Source organism: Crocodylus siamensis, chromosome 1 (assembly GCF_052110815.1).
Source record: "Crocodylus siamensis isolate JL-2025a chromosome 1, ASM5211081v1, whole genome shotgun sequence".
Classification (NCBI taxonomy): Eukaryota; Metazoa; Chordata; order Crocodylia; family Crocodylidae; genus Crocodylus; species Crocodylus siamensis.
Genome location: NC_143395.1, coordinates 55,765,101 through 55,790,515, shown reverse-complemented (window position 1 = coordinate 55,790,515; position 25,415 = coordinate 55,765,101). Strand labels below are relative to the sequence as shown.

Here is a 25,415-nt window from a genome sequence, read left to right as displayed (position 1 = left end):
TGGACGAGATGGAGTTATAAAAGCTAGAGGTCATTCAGATCTGAATTTGAATTTATTGTCCTGAATTCTTTTCCCAACCCCCTCTCTAACCCTTTACAAACTCTATTACTCACTTTGCAATAATTGGAAAGATAAAGACAACTGGCACTAAAATGATAAGCAACATCTGTGCCTTGGTGGATACAGAAACAAATCACTGCGTGTTTTAAATACTGCATATTTATGCAACTTCACTTCCTGCTAAAATTACATTAATTCACCATCTGGAAGGAACGTCATTTAGAACTATATGAGCATTTAAGTACCCACTTTGGATTAAATTTGTGGTTGTTGTAAATACTCCTGATTTAGCTTTGATTTGTCCTTTATTCAGCTCGTCAAAATGTAAGAGTTAAATCAGAAGCAGTTTTGCTGGATGATCTTAAAAAATGCAAAAGGCAGATGGATTAAAAAAAAGGAAGCCAAATATCTTTCCTCTTTAATGATCATAGTTATAATCCACTTAATGCAACTATCTCCATTTACTGCACCATCACAAAGTTTGAGTGAGTTATATAAAAAAAAAAAATAAAAGCCATTTGACAGATATTTCAAGTTTCTGGAAAATGTTTGTATTATTGACGATTTTGTGGATCTGATTCAAAATTGGCTGCATTAGAGAATCAGTGATGAAGCAATAGTTTTCACTAAAAAAGTCACTCCTGTGGCTGCATGTTATAGACCAAATAGAGCAGACACACACACAAACAAATTCTGCAATAAAGGCCACCTCTACATGTTACAGGTATTTAACAAGTTAACTGCATATTTACCTTAAGACCAGCTACATGTACAAAGTAGCTATCACATAATAAAAAGTTTCAACTAGCTATAAAGTTAAACCTCAAAAATACATATTAATGTTATAGCTGGGTGCTATCAAGCTTTAATTTGCATGGGTAGTAGGGCTGTCAGGGCTCCCAGCCTCAGGGGTGTACTATATCCAGAATGAAACCTCTAAGCCCTTCAGATTGCAGTTTCTATGATCCCCAAGGCTCGGGGGTGCATGAAATCCCTGGCCCGCATGGGGCTCTCGATTCTGGCTGCACCGCACATGCAGCCAGGACAGAGAGTCTCACAACTGACATGGCTCTCATTTCTGGCTGCACCTCATGTGCAGCTGGGACCAAGAAAGGGTACCTGTACCCACTGGGGGGGTCCTAGTCCCAGCTGCCTGTGAAGTGCAGCTGGGACTGGAAGCCCCTGTCAGGTGCAGAAACTCTTGGTCCTGGCTGTACATGGCTCCCATGGCTTGCAACCCCCTAAGCAAACGGGGCTCCCAGTTATGGGAGCCTGCTTTTTGCCAGGACAGGGGAAGCCCAGGATGCGTGGTACATGTGGCATGCATTAGATCCAATTGCACCTTTACCTACACATGTAGAGGGGGCCAAGTAGAATGAAAAACATGCAGAATGTATTAGTACGGAATAGGAAAGGCAAGAATTGATGAATAATGGACAGTGAAATCAAGCAAAGTTTGCTAAGATATATGGTATGTTTACAATTCTTAATGCTGTTCCTGGAAGAAACCTAGGTGAGGTAAACAGCCTAGTGGCTACTGCAGGAAGACAATGAAGACAAAGGTCAATCTTCAACGGAGAAGAAAAGAGAAACTAGGAGAATGCTTATATTTTTATTTAAAATGAGTATTTAAGAGGAGCATGTTTGACAACAAAATTTTCAACGCTGAATGGTGTAAAGAGAGGATTTTAGTAATGTAGAAAGCCTTTGAAATCATGTATTACAATATTCTTTAAAAGGTTAGAAGTAAGTAGCCATATAGCTTTTCGTTATGGTTTACATCCCAATGAAAAGGCAAGAAAAGTTTGAGGACAAATTCTGAACATGTTTTCCTACTATATGTATTTTTATTTTGTTTTTCTACTATATATTATTAATATTATGTCATTTGATTTATGTTAATAAGTTGCCGACAAGGAGACATGGTTGCTGCCAGGAAATATACAGCTGGTCTCATAGAAACATTGTTTCTTCCTCCACCTCCATCATCTAGAATTGATTGAATTCTTTTAGTTACTGCTGAGTGTTTGTAAAGCAACCTAATAAAATAAGAATTTCCATCCTGGACCAGACTTGTGGTTCAACTAGTACAGTACTGTGTCTCTGACAGCAGTCAAAACCAAATGCCTCAGTTTGACGTCAGTTTGATTTCAGTTATTATTTTAAAATAATTGCTTTGCACCTTTAATAAGATAATTGAACTTCAGATTCTGAAAACAAAAGACTAATACTGACTTCTGGAGTCTACAGTCATATTTCACCAATGTCCAAGAAGCATATAAATATTCTAGCAAATCTTGTCACAAAGAGTAAATGATCCAAGTAATCTCAACTGGTTTTAACTAACATTTCTGGAGTTCACAACAATACGGTTAGAAATTCATGATGCCTCCTGTTGTTCTTCACAGTCTGCATAATTTGATCTTAAGAGTTTCTCTTAGAGGAACTCAGTTTGATCTTTTTACAGGCCAAAAATAAAGTGAGGTTTCAGCAGTGGTGTCAAAATGCAAGTTAACATTCTAGTTCAAAGGTTGGCAACCTTTCTGCAACTGTAGACCATACCAACAGAGCTGAGAACCAAGGTGGGGTGCAACTCAGATGCCAACACTTCCATTGCGGCCAATTCCTTCTGCTGCATTGTGCTGCTGATTGCTGCCAAATGCTATCATATTCAACTATTCCCCCACCACAGCCAGGAGCCAAATGTCACCATGGCTGGGATAAAACCTTGGCAGGCCAGATACAATTTGTCTGTGAACTTTATTTGGTCCACAGGCCATAGGTTGCCAACCTCTGTTCTAGTTCATTTGAGGCCTTTAACCAGGAGGTATGAAGTTTTTTAACATAAGTTAGGCTAAAAAACTGAGCTCTCCATTGACTTCTCACAAAAATGTATCTTTTGTACAAGGTTGCATTACTAGAACAGTAAATGACCTAATACCAAAGACAATCATGGTAAATGAAATTTAAAGGGGGAAGTTATGGATGCACAGCTGTTACAGTTTTGTGAGCTATTTTTTAAATCAGCCTTTTCACATTTCCAATACCAGTTTCTTTGACTGTCAGATGAACTAATCAACTAATAGACTAAGATAGTTAGTTGCCTTTCATTCTTCAAAAAGGGCCTTCATTTCTTACATATTCCAAAATGGTCCTTCACATGAAATACAGGTGTAAATATAAACTAAACTCCATTACCTACTGGAGGCAAAAGAAACCAGCGCTTTGTATTCTTTGCACTTTTTAAATTGTAATAAAGCAAAGAAACAGAGTTCTAAACAGTTTTTAAGTAAGAAAAAGTGCCGTTTTTAGGAGTGTCTTGGAAACACCAAGTGAGAAACAATTAATATTAGTTTTTTGACAAACACTCCTTCAGCTTCATCTGTTTGGTAGAGTTCAGATCTCTGAGGTTTGTGTACTAGCTGGAATTGAGAAATAAACAAGTCCCACTGAACAGAGAGTAGGCTGAGATAAGAACAGTCAAAGACAAAAGAAAAATTAGGAAAGAAAAGGTAGAATGTTGTAATCATGACAGTCCATAAAAATGTGAGATACAAAGATTTTTGTGGATGATATCTTTCACTGGATCAACTGTATAGTTGGAAGGAACAGACCAACATACAGAAACCCTTCACTTAGAAAGCACCCAATCTGCTCTGAGAATGCTCATGCTACCCACATCCCCAACACGATAAATGCCTTTACCACAACCTCTCTCGGGAGCCTGTTCCAGTTCTTTACTACCGTCCTAGTGAGAATGTTTTTCCTAATATCCCATGTAATCGTTCCCTGCAGCAACTTGAGACCATTGTTCCTTGTTCTGTCATCTGCCACCACTGAGAACAGTCTAGCTCCATCCTCTTTGGAACCCCCCTTCAGGTAGCTGAAGGCTGCTATTAAATCCCCTCTCAGTCTCGTCTTCTCCACACTAAATAAGCTCAGTTCCTTCAGCCTCTCCTCACAAGTCCTGTTCCCTAGACTTCTAACCATTTTCATTGCTCTCAACTGGACTCTCTCCAATTTGTCCATGTCCTTTCTGTAGTGGGGGCCCCAAAACTGGACACAGTACTCCAGATGTGGCCTCACCAGTACAGAATAGAGCAGAAAAATCACTTCCTTTGATCTGCTGGCAATGTTCCTACTAATGCAGCCCAGTATGCTGTTAACTTTCTTTGTAACAAAGGCACACTGTTGGATCATATTCAGCTTATTGTCCACTGTAACTCCCAGGTCCTTTTCTGCAGATCTGCTGCTTATCCAGTCAGTCCCTAGCCTGTACCGGTACATGGGATTGTTCCATCTAATTTCCATTGTTAGAGGACAGGAAAGAAGGTGCAGAAAAAAGGTTTAACACCTTGCTGAATACATCTATATTTATACATAATATCTGAGCCATTGTACCAGGCAGGTTACTTGGCATTCCAATCTAGGGAAGTATTATCTGGCACACCAGAGGAAGGCAAAAACACCTTTAGTTAGATGTAGTTTTTGTGTACCATGCAATGTTTGTACCCTGCAATGGTCATATCAAAATATAAGCCTTGGCTCTGGGGCGTTGTGCAGAATACCCTAGGTCCTGCAAGTTAAGAAGTTTGTTTCTGCAGACTGGTGTTTTATAGCAAGCTCTCCTGTTGCTCAGACCCTACGGTGTTGATCTCCATACTGGTAGAGATGTGTGACAGGGGCTGCATCTACACAAGATGCTGGTTGCACAGTAGCCCAATACTACATGATGTGACTATAGCCCAACAACCATGATGTGACTATACTGCACAGTAGTATTAAGCTACTACACAGCAGTGTCACAAAAAAGACATTTATTGGATGAGTTACTGCTGCTGTGTGGTAACTCAGGTTACTGCACAGTTTCAGTACATGTATAAACACTTGTGACTGTGCAGTAGCTTAATACTAAAGAATACGCAGCAATGACAGCGTAGTCAGTGTCTCTTGTAGATGTGGCCAGGGTGTTTAAAAACTATTCTGGAATAGCCACTAAAGGGTTAATGTACAGATTATATACTTCCATATATAGCAAAGTAACTAACCACATCTGGGTAAAAGGCTGAAGCCTGGATGGGGTAAGGGTGCTGCCAAAGAAGCTGGCAACTGCCTTAAAAACACTCCTCAGCACCATGGCTGTAAGTTGCTTGGGAAACAGATCCAGGAACCCCAACTAGAACTGGAATAAGCTATTTGGAGAGTCAACTAAGTAGGAATCCCTACCTCACATGGTAGGAAGAAGACCAGACTTTCTGGTTCAAATCATCAAGCCAGAGGAAGGTTAGGATATGGAAATTAACAACATGACAAATAACTAGAGGGTCTGAGGTATTAGAGGTGCAACATATACTTTATAGTCCCTTCAGAAGAGGTCAAGGAAGAATCTCTTCAACAAATAATATTGAAAGAAGGATATTAACTGTAGCATGGACCTGACTATTAGTGGTAGATGCCCTGGCTGCAGCCACTTAGCTGTTACTCCATTATTTATCCACAACTGGGAAGCATCTGGTTTGTCCATCAACCCCTCATCCCATTTCAAGATGTTTACTGTCACATGAATCATTAAGTTGGCTATAGACTATTAGTACAACATAAATTATTAGTAAGAACAAGTCGGGTCATTTTCTGAAGCCTAAGCAATGTTAGGAACATCTCTGGGTCTATGGGAACACATTTCCTTCCACACCCATTCCACCATCTAGGGTCCAGTGGCAGCAGGAATCCAGGGTCCAGCAGGGCTGGGAGCAATGCAGGCTCTAGCAGAAATAAGCCAAGCTTGCTGCCAATGGCCATGCTCAATGGCCCAACCTCCAGTGCCCTCCAGTAGCCCAGTGGGCAAAACAGAAAGCTTCCACACTCTATATGTCTGACATCTCTGGTCTATAAGGTACAAATCTTCCTGCCTCCTACCTGACTTCACACTAACAACTAACTATGTCTATCAGGTCCTGTTGCCATTGAACAAATTATATCACAAATACAGGCAGTATAATACCAACCAAAATACCTAGCCTCTTCTTACAAAAGTCAAGTGTCAACGGGTGGAACCTCTGCCTGAAGAAGGGTGTTTGTATTTGAAAGCTCGCAAGGAAGAATTTTTATAACTATTTTAGCTGGTCTAATAAAAGATATTAGATTTACCCCAAAAACTTTGTCCAACTACTAGAACCAGCGATACAATATACTAACAGTGTATTGATGAAAATGTCTCATTGAAAAAAATACAGCAAACTGGCATCTTTTGAGGATCCTAAAAGAATACTGGAAAAAAGAAAGAACATTGCTATTATTAAAACCATGTTTGTTGATGCATGTAGAAAATGTTCTCATACCTCTTCCATACATATTCCTTTACATGAATTCCATGCCTGGAATTTGGGTTCATTAGCTCAGTCCAAACTTTAATGAAAATTGCCTGTGCTAGTGCAGATCCCCTGAAAACAAAGGAAACAACCCATTGTGCTGCTACCTATAGTGTGAAAGCAAATGACTATGGGTCCAATCAGTAATCCCCTAGTGAGTTATACAATGTACAAATCCAGAGCTATCAGGCTCACAATTTACTGTACAGCGCACTCAGGAAATCTAAATAAAAAATATTAACTGTAGAGCCAGTAGGTTGATATCATCAGGGTGTGATCACTTGGGGTAATTTTTAAAATGGTATCGTGCTTAGCCACAAACAAAGGACTATTTTCCTGTGTGCACCTCATGTAGTTCTAATCTTGTTGCTGATCTTGCCCTTGTTCTTTCTCATTAAACATAATGTTAAAGAAACAGCACATAGTATATTTCCAATGATGATATTTGTTACCATTCCTCCTCTGTCCTTATCTCAGTTGTGATAAATCAAAATTGCTAGACCTGATGATAATTCAGCCATAATGATTTTTTCCTGGCATTCCAATTTGATTTTTAAAAAAATTACCCGTAGTATCTAAATGACACTTTTCATTGCCACCAGTATCACTGATCAAGGCAATGACCTCCCTATATGAAAAGTCTAGTTTCATTGATTAGAATTTCCTGTTCAATCCCAATTCAGCTGGCAGTAATATTAACAGCACATAGATCTTATTGTCACTCCACAAGTAGGTGGATATGTATTTACATTGCAAATCTGTTCTGATTTCATGTGGGATGCGAGCGTGATTGAAAAGTAATTATATACATCAGGGTTTATTTCAGCATCAGTTGCTGCCTCTTTACACTGCTGTCAGACAGCAAGCCCATACAGATTCACTTCCTGTAGCGATTAAAAGCTGATGATATTATTAAGGTTAGAACTGGACTACAACTGACTCCAAGTGAATTTTGTTATAATTGCATCCAGAATAAATGTGTAAGCACATAACAAAAGGCAGAATACAATCGCAGCACATGAACTACTTCTGGCCAGTCTTCAAGAATCCCAAACCAGTGGCAGCAGTCTTACTACTTGTATTCAGAGTAAACCCATATGTTGTTGAATGAATTTTGAGCAATAGCCCAAATTGGGCCTCACCAAACAATAAACAGGGAGATGCACAGTGCGATTCAAAGTTCCCATGCCTAAAGATGTTTTGAATGATACTAATAAAAAAAGATAGCAAGGGCAATCATTCTGGGGCCAGGAAAGTAGCTATTTTAGGTCAGGCACTTCAGCATTGCATACTAATGATTAACAATAAGCCCTGGCATCGCTCTGTCATTTTGGCTTACACATGCAAGGGCTCTTCAGCTGGCAAGAACGAGGAAAAAAAATATTACAGTCAAAACAAGGCCTTCCGCTGGGGTGCCTTTTTCTTCAGATATGTTTTTTAGTTAAAATATTACACATGACTTATCTTTAAATCACTTATTTGAACTATTCAGTCAATGCTTTTCATTTCTTTTTAGTGGTATGAGCTGAACCCCAAACTTAAAATGGTAGACCTCACTCTTCTGAGCAGTGGGACAGCAGCTGCCAACAGCTGATACCACTGACTTTACTTGTTTTCACTCTTTCTTTATTCAGCACTACAAATTACCCTAGTGTAAGCAGATTAACTTGTTTATTTCAGAAATATCAGATGTTACATTTCTGTATGTGGAATGAGTTTGAGAGACACTGACAGCAACAGAGTCAAGGATACATGATCCTTTAAGTTTAAACCTAATGACTGGTATTTCTAACCACTGTGCTAATTGAATCCAAACATTTTGTTTAAATGTTGTTAAAAAATAATTATGTCTGGTCTCCAAGTAATGGAATATATTTTAGTATTTTGCGCAATTCAGCTTCAAAAATATGCTTTTCTGGAGCTCCTATATTCATGATAACTTACTGCATTATAACACATTGTAAGCCGCTGACCTAATTAAATCATTCAAAATGTGAAGCTTTAATATTTTACGCATTCATATCACGCTGGTGTCAAACCTGCTTTATAGTTCACCAGATACTCAGTATACCTTACTCCTCCTCAAAGTTTTATGGAACAAGATCTTGTGTAGTAACAGAGATCGTGTAAGAACCAACACAGAAATGTCTCCTGAGCTATGGAAAGAACACAGATGTGTTTTTCCATGCTGTCAGCATATATGTATGCATGACAGAAGTATACAGTTCACCTTTGTAGACAAGCAGGCTACAAGAGAATACATCTTTGAATCCTTAAATGTAGTTCAGCTGAATGCACAGTATACACTTTCATACAGATTAGATCTACTATTATCCAAAAATAGGACCAAAATCTACTACAAAAAAATAGCACTTTACAGTAAGAAAATACCTTTCATGCAAATGATGCACTATATAAAAAGCCATATGAAATAAAGAGTACTATATTTAAGGTGCTTGCTTAAAAAACTAAAAACTGTATATTTTGCTTTAATTAATGATGCTTGCAGTTTTTAGCAAATTTTTATTTTCATGTGAGCAGCACAGTCTCCCTGTTGGTTGGTGAGGTGATAAGGCATGCATTGTGAATTCTTCTGAATTTCAGATCTGACTCTCCATTGCTTGGCCATAATTCTAATTATAATGTCAAAATATTCACAAAAGAATATTGCATTTATGTTCAGAGCTTCATCTGAGGTGCTTCAATTCTCACTACAGTCCCTTTGTAATGAGATGAAGGTCTTTGATTTGCTGCAGAATCAGGACCTGACCCTAGGGTGACCTTCAGATAGGGGACCAAACAGGGGCCCTGGGTAGAAGAGATAATTATGTTTTATTACTGTCTTGATGCTAAAACTGAACTAATACCCCATTTTCCAAAAGATGAGATCTTTGAAAACCACAAATTTCTGCCCTCTTCCCTTCACTTCTTTCCTTCTGTCAAATAGAAATAAGGCACACTAATGGGAAAAGACCTCTGGTACTAATCCATTCACCTGTGCAACTGGCTGAGAGGTCTCACGTACCCTGGAAAAAGGAGAGGTAGACAAGGAATGAGGAAAGTGCAGCACATGGGCCCTGAGTTTTGGTGTGCTGCTAAATGCTAGAGGAGTTTTCCATTCTTTACTTGACTTGATAAAGGTTTTATGGTTGGGTGGAGACTAAAAAAAGAAAGTTACTTAACAGTAACTGGAGTACTTTAAGATGTGTTGCCCAATTATCCATTCTCATATGTAGGAGAAGCGAATTTTTGTATGTCAGCATTACCTACACAGGCTGCCCCAGACGCTCCTTCAGCTTCATCTGTTTGGTAGAGTTCAGATCTCTGAGGTTTGTGTACTAGCTGGAACTGAGAAATAAACAGTTCTACAAGTCCCACTGAACAGAGAGTAGGCTGAGATAAGAAAGGTCAAAGACAAAAGAAAAATTAGGAAAGAAAAGGTAGAATGTTGTAATCATGACAGTCCATAAAAATGTGAGATACAAAGATTTTTGTGGGTGATATCTTGCACGGGATCAACTGTATAGTTGGAAGGAACAGACCAACATACAGAAACCCTTCATACACAAAAAGTATGTCTATATCCTTCCCAACTAAACAGTTGATCCAATATCACCCACAGAAATCCTTGCCTCTTCCAGGAGAGAAAAGTGACTTGAACAAAAGCGAAGCTAAGTGGCTTTAGCAGCATCTTTCTGAAAGCCTGATAGTCACCAACCAAAATTGAGTCTCCCCAGCCCCTCCACTTGAGCCTGCTCCCCAACATCAAGGGGATATAGTGTGTAGCATATCCCCCACACATAATTTGTCTCTTAAATTAGCATTTCAGAAGCAAATTCCAAGGAAAAGCAAAAGGAGATCAGGATTCAAATGTGTGGGTGGACAACATATCTCAAAGATTCCCAGGTACTGACAAATACACTTCTTTTCAAGTAAAAACCAGAAGCCACCACAGACACACCAAGATAACTGTAATCTATGGTCAGTCACTTAGAAAGCACCCAATCTGCTCTGAGAATGCTCATGCTACCCACATCCCCAACACGATAAATGCCTTTACCACAACCTCTCTCGGGAGCCTGTTCCAGTTCTTTACTACCGTCCTAGTGAGAACGTTTTTCCTAATATCCCATGTAATCTTTCCCTGCAGCAACTTGAGACCATTGTTCCTTGTTCTGTCATCTGCCACCACTGAGAACAGTCTAGCTCCATCCTCTTTGGAATCCCCCTTCAGGTAGCTGAAGGCTGCTATTAAATCCCCTCTCAGTCTCGTCTTCTCCACACTAAATAAGCTCAGTTCCTTCAGCCTCTCCTCACAAGTCCTGTTCCCTAGACTTCTAACCATTTTTATTGCCCTCCACTGGACTCTCTCCAATTTGTCCATGTCCTTTCTGTAGTGGGGGCCCCAAAACTGGACACAGTACTCCAGATGTGGCCTCACCAGTGCAGAATAATTACTTCCTTAGAACTACTGACAATGCTCCTACTAATGCAGCCCAGTATGCTGTTAACCTTCTTTGTAACAAGGACACACTGTTGGCTCATATTCAGCTTATTGTCCACTGTAACTCCCAGGTCCTTTTCTGCAGTGCTGCTGCTTAACCAGTCAGCCCCCAACATGGGATTGTTCCATCCTAACTGTAAGATTTTGCACTTGTCCTTATTGAACATCATGACATTTCTTTTGGTCCAATCCTCCAATTTGTCTAGGTCTCTCTGAAACTTAGCCCTATCCTCCAGCATATCTACTACTCCCCCCAGCTTTGTGTTATACACAAACTTGTTGAGGGTGCACTCCATCCCATCTTTCAGGTCATTGATAAAAATATTGAACAACATCTCTTGTTATCTGCATCTCCAATTGCAGTTTGGCCTTCCTGATTTTATCTCTGCATGCCCAAGAAATACTCTTATACTCCTCCCTTGTAGTTTTTCCAAGTTTCTACTTTTTGTAAGCTTCCTTACAATAGATCATATCTTTGAACTAGTCACACAAATACACCACAACAACACCACAAAAAGAAAACCCCTACTGAACACATTCCCCTGTGTAGATATTATGAGAATAATCATCCATGCTATCCGACACAAGAACTTATAAGAAGGATCAAAGTTTATACTTTGAGGGGAAAAAGTCCTAACTCCCTTACTTCTTGCCTTCAAGCAATACCCAGATTTGGGCCAACTCATCACTAGAAGCAGACTCCAAACAACAGTCTCCAAATGGGATACATGCCTGACTTAATCACAGAGACACCAGAGAAGGTAGCTGCAAAGGTAACCTGAGCCATTTTGGAGTGAGCTAAAATCATGAAAGTAGGGTCCCACCATAGCTACTTTCTGCATGAAGGTTAGGAAAGAGCTCTCTTTGGTCCTAACTTTAGAACAGCACATAGACAATAACATGGTATGTTGAATCAATGCCAGCTGATGCAAATGGACACCAGGAGGAGGTGGTCCTTGGGGAACTGTGCCAGCCCAATGACTTTGTGCTGGGGCAGTGGTCTCCAAACTTTTTTGCTCGCACATCCCCATCAGTAAAAAATTTTTGAGCACGCACCCCCAGTATATGTATATTTATATTTGTGCACCCCATCAGTAAAAGATTTTTGAGCATGCACCCCCAATATATGTAAATTTATATAAATATACATATAAATAGTAGTTCTAATATTTTCTTCCTGCACCCCAATGGATCATCTTGCGCGCACCCCACTTTAGAGACCACTGTGCTGGGGTATGAGGTGACTGAAGGGACTTGCTCAGCAGGAACATGCACCATTTTATCTCATGCTCCTTCCTCGGCCTGGCCTTCAGTGACTACCAAATGTTACACTTGTTGCGCACATTAAATTCCTAAGGCAATACAAACACCTTGTGTGCAAATAAGATGTGCAAATCATCCCCTCACAAGAGGAAGAGAAAACCTGGTAATTTGGGAAAAGGCATCATAATATGACTAAGCAGAAAGGTGCCCTCTACCAGATCATGGCTAAGAGGGTAATAAAAATAAAGGAAAAAAATGCTTAGGATAATCCATCTCAAACACCAGACTGGAAAATGGTGGTGCCATGTGGAGAAAGTGTGTGTGCTGGGGGGAAGGAAGGTGGTGAGATGACTCCAGACAGTCTCTTGAAATAAACTGGTTTCAGTCTCCCAAAACTTAGGTTTCTGGAGAAACGAAAAGAAGGGAAGATAATGAAAGGAAGAGAAACCAAAGCGCAACAACAAAAAGTGAAAGGAGTAGTCACTGCAAGTCTGATCATAGCTACCTGACGAGAAGTTGCTCTGACATCCAGGCAATTGCAAGAGAATGAAGACTAAGAATGTATGTTCTGCTGTTTATTCCCTTTGTATGGGGTGGGAAGCCTGATGGGATCAGCTGGAACAGGTACTGCTAAGCTAAAAAAGTATATAGTTAAAAGGCTCACAAACAGAAATGTGTACATGGAGAACTGAAGGATAACAAAGGTTTTAAAATCCCAGTACTGGCCTGTTCCTGAGGTTTTGCTACATCGTATGCTGGCAAAATACAAGTGCCAAAAGGTTGCCTCCTCTGCTGGGCAAGATGATGGGGTCAGGTGCCAAAATCATTTTGCCCAACGGGTGGTATATTTGTGATACTTTACATAGTCAAGTGGAAGACAGCTTGGCTGCTGGCTGCAAAAGCAGATGCTCTGGCATGTCCCTACTGTACTGATAAATATTGAGACAAGCTCTGGTACAGCAGGAATCTGGACCCACCGCTTTACATTATTTTAAATGCACAACTCCTCTAACACTATGTTTACCTGTGACTCAGTCCAGCAAATCCCTTGGTCTTTCCTTCTTAGACATCTCAGACATCAAAGGGTTCAACTTCAGCTTTGCTCATCTCCCAAAAATCTCTCTTCCTTCCAGAAAACTCAAACAGTGAACCCATAATTACCCGCAGTGCTCATTTCCCATTACCAAACTTGTTAACTTGTTCCATCTTATTTTATGGATCCTGAGCAGTAATCCCTAGGTATTTCCTGTCTCCTTAGGCACAACATCATGTTTGGCTAGATCCCAAACAGTACGCTAATAGTTCCTAATGTGCCTCTTAAATCTTGATCCCCAGATCCCTTCTTTTCTAACTCTTTTATTTAGGTTCCTTGTAGCTTACTACCTTACTAGAGACTCATTGTTACTGTTACATTGCATTTTTTTCAGTTTACGTTTCACTTCACATTTAATCACATCCAACTCAGTCTGATGAAACTGGATGGGACGATGACACTGCAGGACAATAATCATTCATGTTTTTACAAATACAGGTACAGAATTAAACACACTGTTTTAGGTTACAGAGAAAATGTGTTTTTAATACAACATGCACATTCCCTAAACCAGCAATTAAATCCCTTGCATTGTAGTGGGTAATTTAATAAATTTACATAAAACTGTCCTCCCCACCAAAACACATTTAAATTATAGACCGTTTAAATATTAATCAACTTACATCTTTTCCATGAATGCCTTCTTGTCCTGGTTCTCCTTTATCCCCTTTTCCACCCTAGGAGAATGAATACATATTTTAGTTTTCTATACAAAAATTGTATTCAATTGGAAAACCATGTTTTGGATAAAAACATCTATTTCATAACTATCTCTCTATATCATATCATCTAGACCTTATTAAAAGCACAGGCAAAGCTATTTCCTATACTCCAGGAGAAGTATAATAAAAAAAAAAATTAAAAGCCTGGCCCTGAATAAGTGTCCTAGAAGCTGGTGCTCCTTACCTTTTCAAGGAGTATTAACCAGCCAGAGGAAAAACCATGTACTTATATTTGTCACACTGCATCCATAAAAATAGGGATAGTGAAAAAATTAAAAGAAATAAAATGATTTATATTAGGATACAGTCTTTTCTCTGGAACTGGGAATTGACACCAACTCATTATTGTAGCTAAAATAGTTTGTGTACTGATACTGGGTTTGACTAAAAATATATGTGTGACTTCTACAGAACTTAAGTAAATTGCTTCCCTCTGCCCCACTGTAAAATCAATGGTTTATTGTTTTAATCTAATATTTTTAACTGCACAGAAAAAACTTATAAAAGCAAGGGGTTGCACTCAGATAGCGAAAAAGTATTTATCGTTCTCCTGCACACCCTGTCAAATGGCCCATCATTACAATTAGTGGAAGCCCCACATGTAAATATGGAAAGTGTACATTCCAGAGAAATAATTCTAAGTGTGGTTTAGAAACTTTTACAGGAACATGGTTTACAGGATTTTTATACACTACAAAAGATTGGGACTACATTTTTATGCCATACCAAATTGCTCCATGGAATCTGAATTTCAGTTTGAATTTCTTATCACTTAGAAATAAAGTATATAGTATAAAAATACTATGTCTACAAAGTAATACAAAATGCAAGCTGTCTATTAGCCATCCAAAGATCTCTGACAAATACTGATGATGTAAAAAAGACAAGCACTAAGAAAGGCTCTTTGAGGGCCACAACTGCATACATATTTGTGCAATGCTTCCAAAATAATTACCCTGATATAGACATCTATTTGTTACTGTAATATAATTATTAAATATGAATAATCAGAACAGTAAACTTCCACTTTCCTATTATGGTTCTTGTAGAGAATAGTGTCCACAATGACCTTAATGCAACTGTTTATTGATGCCCATTGTTGTATAAAAAAGTAAAATTCTCCTATAATAAGTCATCTTTTGTATTAGTCAATAAAAGGAGATGCTGCCTTGAAAAATCAGAACAATGTATATTTCAAAATATTAAAGTACAAGCTTTGGAGACGTGAATATTTTGCGAACAGAAAAGATAGTACGCAGGATTCTCCAGGACAGAAAGTTGTAGACTGGTTCATATATTTCCACAGGAAGAATTACAAAATAAAAATCTCTTTTAATGTTACAAGAAAGGAGTCAATTCTTTACAATTTTATATCACCTCTTTTTACTTAAAGTAGCTTCCATTAAGAGTGACAGAGATTTTTGCCTAAGTAGGCTACACTGAACACCAAACCCTTTGTCAAGCAAAGAGAGAAAGAACACTGTACTGTCATCTCAGTTATCTCAAGGGGACTACGGTGATATGAGCAGTAACTATTCATTATGTCAGAATATCCTTTATACTTCTGTCATCTAAATGAACGGAGATCATTCAGTTAATTTCATTTGTGACATGACCCTGATTCAAAGCTATTCCTCCAGTGGCAATAACAAAGAGCATTTAATCTAATAATAGAAGAGCATTTTTGCAAAGCAAGTTTCTCTTAGCTTTCTTAATCAGCTAAAGCTTACAAATAAATTAGCATCCACAGGACCATGAGTTTAATTGTCCCATACACAAATAGCCTCTAGGTATTTCCTTGTTGTAACTCTAGTACATCTAATTCACAACAAACATAATATTATACATTAGCCCATATTATTCATTCAAGTCTTTTCCTCTAGTATTCTCTCAACCTTTTATATCTGGCAAAAAGTACAATTTAAACTGGAGACCTTCACATATACTCATTGAAAAAAATCCTTAGAACCATTTTCTCTCTCTACCATGGCACTGTTCAAGACAGCAGTATCTAATGACAAGCAACTTAAAATGTAGCAGTTAAAAGCCCAAATGTATGCTATTTTTTAAATATCTCAAGTAAGACTATAGAAGAAAATTAAATAAGAAATCTTTTCCATTTGTATCCCTCTGACAGACTGAGGATTTCACCATCTTTCAACTCACATAAGCCAAATCATCATTATAGTCTGACAATATTTCTAAAACTACAATAATGTATTTGCAATAATATCTTGTTCCTATAGTTGAATTATTTTAACATCTCAATTTCTATTATTTTTAGGATATTACAAAATTGGACTAATTTAAAGATTTTTTCATGGTTTTTCTTTATCTGTTTATAAATTCTACGTACATGGAAATAGGAGGAATATACACAGTATTGTTGGAAAAGTGATGCCATTTTGTAAAATCATGAATGTCTCTATGAGTCTAAGAATAATAAAGCATTCCTTAATACTATCAAACATGTACACTGGCAAAAACAACATACAGCTAGAGGTCACCTAAAACAAGAGCTCTCTGTGTCATTTGGTTACAAAGGCTGGGTTAGAGTTTATGTTACACCATGATGCAGGCCTTGAAGTACATGCCTCCTCACCTGCACTCATTGCAGGCAAGTGGTGAGAGGTACAAAAAATATGCTAGTCCTTCTGATTCAAAAGACATCAGCAATTCAATAAGCTTATTGTTTCCTTAGGAAAGACAAAACCAAAGAGCTTTTAGCAGTGAGACTAGGATACTTTCATATTGAAAGAGCCTTGGGCCAGCCTGTTGCAGTAGGACTTTCATATGAACATATATTGATTTTTCACTATATTAAAGTACTTCCAGTCAACAAAGCTATGACAAACATTGCGTGGATTGTGTCTTTTCAAAACAAGAATTCCAGTGCAGCAGAGTTCCAATTCTCATCATTTCGTCTTATGTAAACTGAGCCAAACCGTGCTTTTTCCTGCTGTTAGGGCAGCACATTATATAGTGCATGATTGACAGTTTTAAATGTAATCAGTCTGAAGAATTTACCACTCAAAAATGTTTGGCAGGCGTTATAAATAGTCAATATTATGGGTTACCTATTAGGTTTCCAAAAGAGTGTTGAAAGCTTTCCTAAGTCTAATATTCCAATCTGTTCAAACCATCTTCATAAATTAAATCTCACAAATTAAAGATAATTTGTGAGATTTGCACAAACAGGACTGGAAACATTGTACCTTATTTGTTACTTAATTAAAGCTAATCCAGTACAATACTGAATTACTTCCAGAGATTTCATTTCCTGGGTTGGATTCTGCTTTCAGTCGCACCCATGTGGAGAGGGCACATGCTATTCATGTGAAATCTTGAACCTAGTAAAGTCAGTGGGAATACTCTGAAGAGGGCCAGGAGTTGACTCATGGTCTTTACAAGAAGCTGTAAACATGTGCGCCAATTTTTAACCCTTTCCAATTTTGCCTGAGTTAAAATTGAATCAGTTACGACAATGCTGAAAGCTGGCAATACTTCTTCACTTTACTCCTTTAGTTTTTATTTTAAATTATACAAAAGGCCATCATTAACGTAAATTGAAAAAAAACACTAAAAACATCAAAAAATAAGGTATCATATGCAGCATTACCTTAGCAGTGTTTACTTATTCTGTATTTCTAATTTCCTTGTTCCTTGATATATTCCTGTTTGCATTGTCTGTCAAATTTCCTAAATACTCAGATTATCAATTATGGTAATGGATGAAATACTGGTGAGAAACTTTTGAAATATTCTCATTTTATGATGTATTATTTTAGATCTTTAACAAAGATAGTTAAAGCTAGTTTTGCTACTGCTTTATTAGAGCAGTATTTGTGATAGAAAACTTCATCTCACAATTAAATGTCTTTATTACTTTCTTTTCATAATTTATAAGTTGAATCAAGTTAAAAGCAATGCTTATTTTCTCTGCCAATTGTATGAATATAGCCAACTACAACATTTGGCTAAAAACATCCCTTAGAGCTCCGTGAGACACAATTAGGCCTCCATCCCAATGACCTTCTCACCAACTGAACCAGAATCTCTCTAGGAGCACTGGGACACTATATTCCAGAGAAGATGAAACTTTAAAGCTTCACAGGACCACTACTTATACAGATACTTTGGTTCTCCACACAGATCATCCACTTAAACTAATCTACTTCATCACCTACCGCAGTTCAAGTTTGGAGGACATGTCCATAGAAACAGAAAAGCACACATAAGTAACCTAATTCCATATATCTGTAATATCTGTATGCTCCACAGAACTACTACCTAGGCATGGACCAGAAACAACAGTGAAAAATATTGTGAACTGAAGCTGGTACTGATCGACACAAAATCTATTGCTAAAAGACAATCTTTGAACTAAGCAGTGAGGGTGCTTAATATAGCCTGTGTCACAGAGCTGGGTGGATGACACCAAGTCCTGCACTAATCCACATCTATTTCCAACCCCTATAGGGCACTCTGTATATCAAATCTACAGAAGTGAAGAAGGCAGTGACCCGCATTCATTTCTTCAGCAAATATCAAATGCAAGACAGGAGCCTCAGGTGCAATAATTTTATTCAACTTAATTCATCCCAAAAAACTAACTGCTCTTGTGATTCAGCCACAGTAACTGATCTTTGTGATTGTTTATAGAATCATTGTAGATGAAATGATTCAGAAAGGAACTCACCAATACTTTGTTGGCAATGGTGGTGAAGTAATCCAGTTTTATTTCTCTGTAAGATTTTATCATATCATACTGCTTTCCGTAGGTACTTCCCCTGCAGTTGGTCACACCATAGATCTGATCTTTGGCCTACATATTCAGATCAAAGTTACCTTGCTATGGAAGTGGTCAGAAACCATCCATCTCCCCGGGGGAAAAGAATGACCAATGATCCTGATTCAATCATAAAGACTCATGGACTCCAAAAGAAATCCAAAGTCTACTAAAGAATCAGAGCATTCCATCCAAGGGACAAGGAGCTGTGGCCCTTGGGAATTATAACCCTAATAAATAAGAACCTTTACTATAAGTAGAGTGGCCTGCAATAGCTTGTTCCTCTCCATCATCCACAGATCGGACTGATTTTCTGGTACTCCAACTTAGATGAAAAGAAAGATGTAAACATGAGCACTGATGGCAGCAAATAAAGGATAATATACACAGGATGACACAAACTTATTTCAGGCTAAACTGAAACTATGGCACAGGCCAAGAAAATCTTTCTGTCAGCCTCCATTGAAGCTCTTAAACCCATCCTCAAGGAGCTATGCAAGGTGGCCAATACAGCTTTAGCGATACTTATTGTCTACAGCCTGAAACAAAACTGAGTACTATATGGAGTATCGTCTTAGTTCACTGAAAAAAATCGTGTGCATTTGATTTCATAGATTTCATAGACATTAGGGCTGGAAGGGACCTCGGGAGATCATTGAGTCCAGCCCCCTACCCAAAGGGCAGGAAGTCAGCTGGGGTCAAAGGATCCCAGCAAGATAAGCATCCAATTTACTCTTGAAGGTGTTCAATGTAGGTGCTTGAACCACCTCCGATGGCAGACTGTTCCAGACCTTGGGGGTTCGGACAGTAAAGAAATTCTTCCTTATGTCCAGCCTGAAATGGTCTTGCAGGAGTTTGTGACCGTTCGACCTCGTTATCCCTTGGAGCGCTCTGGTGAACAAACGTTCCCCCAGATCCTGGTGGTCACCCTTGATAAACTTATAGGTGGCCATCAGATCACACCTGAGCCTACGCTTTTCCAGGCTAAAGAGTCCCATGGCTCTCAGCCTGTCATCGTAAGATCTGTTTTCCTGACCTCTGCTCATGCGCGTGGCTCTCCTCTGGACTCTCTCAAGCTTCTCCACATCCTTTTTGAATTGTGGAGCCCAAAACTGGACGCAGTACTCCAGCTGCGGCCTCACCAAGGCCGAGTACAAGGGGAGAATGACGTCCCAAGATTTGCTCGAGAAGCATCTATGGATGCAAGCCAGCGTTTTGGTCGCTTTACTAGCCGCAGCATCGCATTGCAGGCTCATGTTCATCTTGTGGTCAGTGGTGACCCCCCAAGTCTCTTTCTTCTGTAGTGCTAACCAACGTAGCACTGCCGAGATTATAAGGAAGCTGCAGGTTTTTCCTCCCAAGGTGGAGAACCTTGCATTTTTCGGTGTTAAACACCATCAGGTTCTTGTCTCCCCATTTGCTGAACTTGTCCAGGTCAGCCTGGATCACCCGCCTATCTTCTGGCGTAGATGCTTTGCCCCAAAGTTTGGTGCCATTGACGAACATGGCCAGTCCACTCCTGACTCCAGTGTCAGTATGGGTCCCAGGACAGAGCCTTGAGGGACCCCACTGGTCACAGGGCACCACGATGAGTGACTGCCATCAATTACAACCCTCTGCGTCCAACCACGGAGCCAGTTTCCCAGCCAGCGGATCGTGGTGGAGCCAAGGCCACAACTGGCCAGTTTGGCCAAGAGGTGATCATGGGATACCAGATCAAAAGCTTTTTTGAAGTCAAGATATATGACATCAATCTCTTCTCCCTTGTCCAGGTGATAGGTCACCTGGTCATAGAAGGAAATGAGATTGGTCAAACAAGACCTACCCGCAACAAACCTGTGCTGGCTGTCCCTTAGAATGTTAGCCTGGGCCAGTCCATCAAGGATGGCCTCCTTAATAAACTTTTCTAAGATCTTCCCCAGGATAGAAGTCAGGCTAATGGGCCTGTAGTTAACCGGATCCACTCTCCTCCCTTTCTTGAAGATCGGCACCACATTGGCCTTCTTCCAGTCTTCGGGCACTACACCAGAGTGCCAGGAGTTTTCAAAGATCCGTGCCAGGGGCTGGGCTATGATGCTCGCCAGCTCCTTGAGTACCCTGGGGTGCAGATTGTCAGGGCCGGCTGACTTCTAAGGTATCCAGCTTCTCAAGATGTTCCTTCACGAGGTCAGCATTGATGGAGGGTAGGGGATCCCCCTCACCCAGATCTCCCTGTCCCATAGCAGGCATGGGTGTCCCATAGGATTGATGAAAGACTGACGCAAAGTACCTATTTAATAGGTTGGCTTTTTCCTGGGCATCAGTTGTCATTTGCCCCTTCTGGTTTAGCAGGGGTCCAACATTGCCCTTGCTTTTCCTCCGGCTCCCCACATATCTGAAAAAGGACTTTTTGTTGTCCTTGATGCTTGAAGCTAGTTGGAGTTCAGTTGCAGACTTGGCTTTCCTGGTTTGCTCCCTGCAAGACCGGACCAGTGCAGAATAATCCTCCTTGGAAGTGAAACCCATCCTCCATCCTTTTTAGGCTTTCCTTTTTAGCCACAGTAGGTCCGCTAGGTCCCTGGAGAGCCAGGAGGGCTGCTGTGCCTTCTTGCTGCCTTTAGTCCATGTTGGAATAGATTTAGCTTGTGCACTGAGGATCGCTTCCTTGAGAAGCAACCACTCTTCTTGAACTCCCAACTCCCTGGGGTCATGGTCCCTGAGGGCCTGACCGACTAGCCTCTTGAGCTTGTCAAAGTCGGCTTTTCTGATGTCAAGGACTTCTGTGTTGCTGACTGACTTGCTAGCTTTACAGTGGATGGTGGAGGTGATCACCTCATGGTCGCTGTCATCCAGCTTCCCATCGATCACTAGGTCGCCGATTTGTCCCCCGTAGCCAGCACCAGGTCGAGCAGCGCTTTGCCTCTTGTTGGCCCATAGACTTCTTGAGTCAGGTAGAGGTCATCCACACACGAGAGAAAGCTTTGCGCCCGCTCAGATTTTGCCGAGTGATCTTCCCACGAGATGTCCGGGTAATTGAAGTCACCCATGACAACCAAGGTCCTGGAGCAAGCGGCCTCAGTCAGTTCCCGGGTGAACTTCTGGTCAAGCTCAGGACTTTGAGTGGGAGGTCTGTAGTAGACTCCCACCATTGTGTCCTCTGTGCTGTATTCCCCACGAATTTTTACCCAGAGGGTCTCTAGCTGTCCGTGCTGGTTGCCAACATCAGCTTGCAGGGACATGTAGCTTTCCTTCACATAAAGAGCTACACCCCCGCCCCTTTTGTCAACACGATCCCTCCTGTACAGGGTATAGCCCTCTATATCCATGGTCCAGTCATGGGTGGAGTCCCACCGGGTCTCCGTTATCCCAATGACGTCATAATTCTTTGCACTGAGCAGGAGGATGAGCTCCTCCTGCTTGTTGCCCAGGCTCCTGGCATTAGTGTACAGGCAGGCAAGATTCCCCTTGGGGGCTCTTGCCTTGCCCACAGATTGTGGCAAAGTAAGTATCTTATCATAATAATAAAGTGAACTCTAAATACAGGTTTCATGAATTCATATTTTCATAGTTTCATAGTTAGCAGGGTCGGAAGGGACCTGAGCAGATCATCAAGTCTTACCCTCTGTCAAGGGCTATAGGCTGTACAGGTGGAACAGGACAGGGAGGAAAGGCAGCAATGTGGTGCTCTACATTAAGGAGGAATACACATCCTCATCAGGTATCACAGAGTTAGAGGAGGGGCACAATGAAGTGCTCTGGGTTAGAATACAAGGCAGTCAAGGGGAAAGAGCTGAACCAGGAATTCTTAAGTCAGCTCACGGAGATAGTGAAGTCAAAGGATGTGGTCATCATGGGGGACCTGAACTTTCCAGACATCTGCTGGGAGGAGCAGTCAGCCAGGTCTGACCGCTCACATAGGTTCCTAGCCAAAATGCGGGACCTCCATCTAACCCAGGAGGTGCACAGCCCCACCAGGGGAGACGTCTTGTTGGACCTGGTGCTGGCCACCGGCGACAACCTAGTGAGGGGACTGTGGGTGCTCGACCACCTGGGCAACAATGATCATGGTCTGCTGCAGTTCACCATCCAGCTCAAGGTGGCAAAGGCCTGCAGCAAGGCAGCAGCCCTAGATTTCAAAAGGACAGACTTCAATGAGCTAAGAAGAATAGTCAGGAAGCACTGAAGTCCCGGAGGGGAGGAGAACCAGGTGTGCAAGAAGAGTGGTTGCTCCTTAAGGAGCTGATCCTCCAAGCCCAAAGGGAGGTAATCCCAACACGGATCAAAGGGAGCAGGAGGGCACAAAAGCCCCATGGCTCACCAAAACTATTCAGGAATGTCTTGTAGCTAAAAGGAAGGCGTACACCCAATGGAAGGGAGGGGCCATCACCAGGGAGGATTATACTGTGGTTGCTCGGGGATGCAGGGGGGCAGTCAGGAAGGCCAAGGCGGAGATGGAAATGGGACTAGCTTCCCGGATCAAGGACAACAAGAAGTCCTTTTTTAAATACATAGGGGGCAAAAAGAAGGTACCAGGTAACATGGGGGCCCTGCAAGACACGCTAGGAAATGTGGTCGTCACACCAGATGACAAAGCTAATGACTTCTTTGCCTCCATTTTTCTAAGCAAGGACCAGATCAGCCCCCTCACTGGGCCCCCATCAGGCCCCAGGGGATGCACATTGCGGGACCCCTTGCACAGCTTTACGAGCACTCGTGTTGCTCTGGTGTGGTGGCAGAGGACTGGAAGAGGGCCAATGTGGTTCCCATCTTCAAAAAAGGGAGGAAGGAGGACCCTGGGATCTATACGCCAGTTAGTCTTACCTCGATCCTGGGTAAACTTTCTGAGAGAATTATTCTGGCACATGTCCATGAGGGGCAGCAGGGGAGATTATGCTTTGGGGCAACCAACAAGGGTTCATTAGAGGCTGTCAGACCAACCTGGTGGCCTTCTACGACCAGGTCACAAAATCCTTAGATGCAGGGGTAGCAGTAGACAGAGTCTTCCTGGACTTTCGGAAGGCCTTTGACACTGTCTCACCCCATTCTCATTAAGAAAATGGGGGACTGTGGTGTCGGCACCTACACAGTCAAATGGGTCACTAACTGGCTGGAGAGCTGCACCCAGAGGGTGGTGGTAGATGGCTCATTTTTGACCTGGAGGGATGTGGGCAGTGGGGTTCTGTGGGGCTCGGTCCTCAGGCCTGCACTGTTCAACATCTTCATCAGTGACTTGGACAAGGGGGTAAAAAGCACCCTGTTCAAAATTGCTGATGACACTAAGATGTGGGGTGTGTGTGGGCATGTTAGAAGGAAGAAATAGGCTACAATCAGACCTAGACAGGTTACAAGGGTGGCTGGATGAGAATAGGATGGGATTCAACATTGACAAGTGCAAGGTAATGCACCTGGGGAGGAAGAACCAGCACCACACCTGCAGGCTGGGGAACTCCCTTCTCGTCAGTACAGAGGCAGAAAAGGATCTTGGAGTCATCATTGATGCCAAGATGAACAGGGGCCGGCAGTGTGGGGATGCAGTCAGGAAAGCCAACTGCACCTTGTCATGCATCCACAGATGCATCTCAAGGAGGTCCAAGGAGGTAATACTCCCCCTCTATGTGGCACTGGTCAGGCCACAGCTGGAGTACTGCATCCAGTTCTGAGTGCTGCACTTCAAGTGGGATGTGGACAACATGGAGAGGATCCAGAGGAGGGCCACTTGCATGATCAGGGGGCAGCAGGGCAGGCCCTATAAGGAGAGGCTCAGGGATCTGAACCTGTTCAGCCTGCATAAGAGAAGGCTGAGGGGGGATCTAGTGGCCTGTTACAAACTAGTCAGGGGGGACCAGCAGGCATTGGGGGAGTCCCTGTTCCCCTGAGCACTACCGGGGTGACTAGAAATAACGGTCACAAGCTGGCAGAGAGTAGATTCAGACTAGATATCAGGAGGCGCTACTTCACTGTCAGGGCGGCTAGGATCTGGAACCAACTTCCAAGTAAAGTGGTGCTGGCTCCTACCTTGGGGGTCTTTAAGACAAGGCTTGACAATCACCTTGATGGGGTCGTTTGACCCCAGTACTCTTTCCTGCCATGGCAGAGGGTCAGACTTGATGATCTTCTCAGGTCTCTTCTGACCCTACTAACTATGAAACTATGACAGGAAAGAGTACTGGGGTCAAACGACCCCAGCAAGGTTGTATGAAACTATGAAACTATGAAAAGGGGTTCAGACCCCCAACAGGGGGTTCTGCCCCCCAAAGATGGTTCATCCCCCTAAAAGGGGTTCAGACCCCCGAAAGTGGGTTCGTCCCCCAACAAGGGGCACGGCCCCCCAAGGGGGCTAAATGGCCCCCGTAGGGGCTACCACCCCCCCTGCAAGGCCCACATGCCCCACCCCAGCCCCTCGATTGCTGCCCCACCTGGCCTTATATCCCACCAGCTGCTGCAGCCCCGCAATGGCTGCCCCACCCAGGCACACCCCGCAACTTGCATCCCCAGGCCCCCAAAGCTACCCCCACAACCCCAGGCACCATCACTTAAAAAACAAAATGAAACAGAAAAAGAACAGAAAAAATGGGGAAAAAAGGGTCTCTGCTTAACTTAGAAGCAGGGGTGGGGAGGCTCCAGGGCCTCCTGACAG

General features: G+C 41.6%; 1 protein-coding gene across 2 annotated transcripts in view; it reads right to left on the bottom strand.

Annotated features, from left to right (window-relative positions):
• Positions 1 to 25,415, bottom strand: part of COL19A1 (collagen type XIX alpha 1 chain) — a 424,680-nt gene that overhangs the window by 260,985 nt on the left and 138,280 nt on the right. For both annotated transcript variants that reach the window (XM_090034633.1, XM_090034628.1), the window contains exon 13: positions 13,912 to 13,965. In XM_090034633.1, coding sequence (XP_089890759.1) covers positions 13,912 to 13,965 — 54 coding nt within the window. The remainder of the gene's footprint in view (positions 1 to 13,911; positions 13,966 to 25,415) is intronic.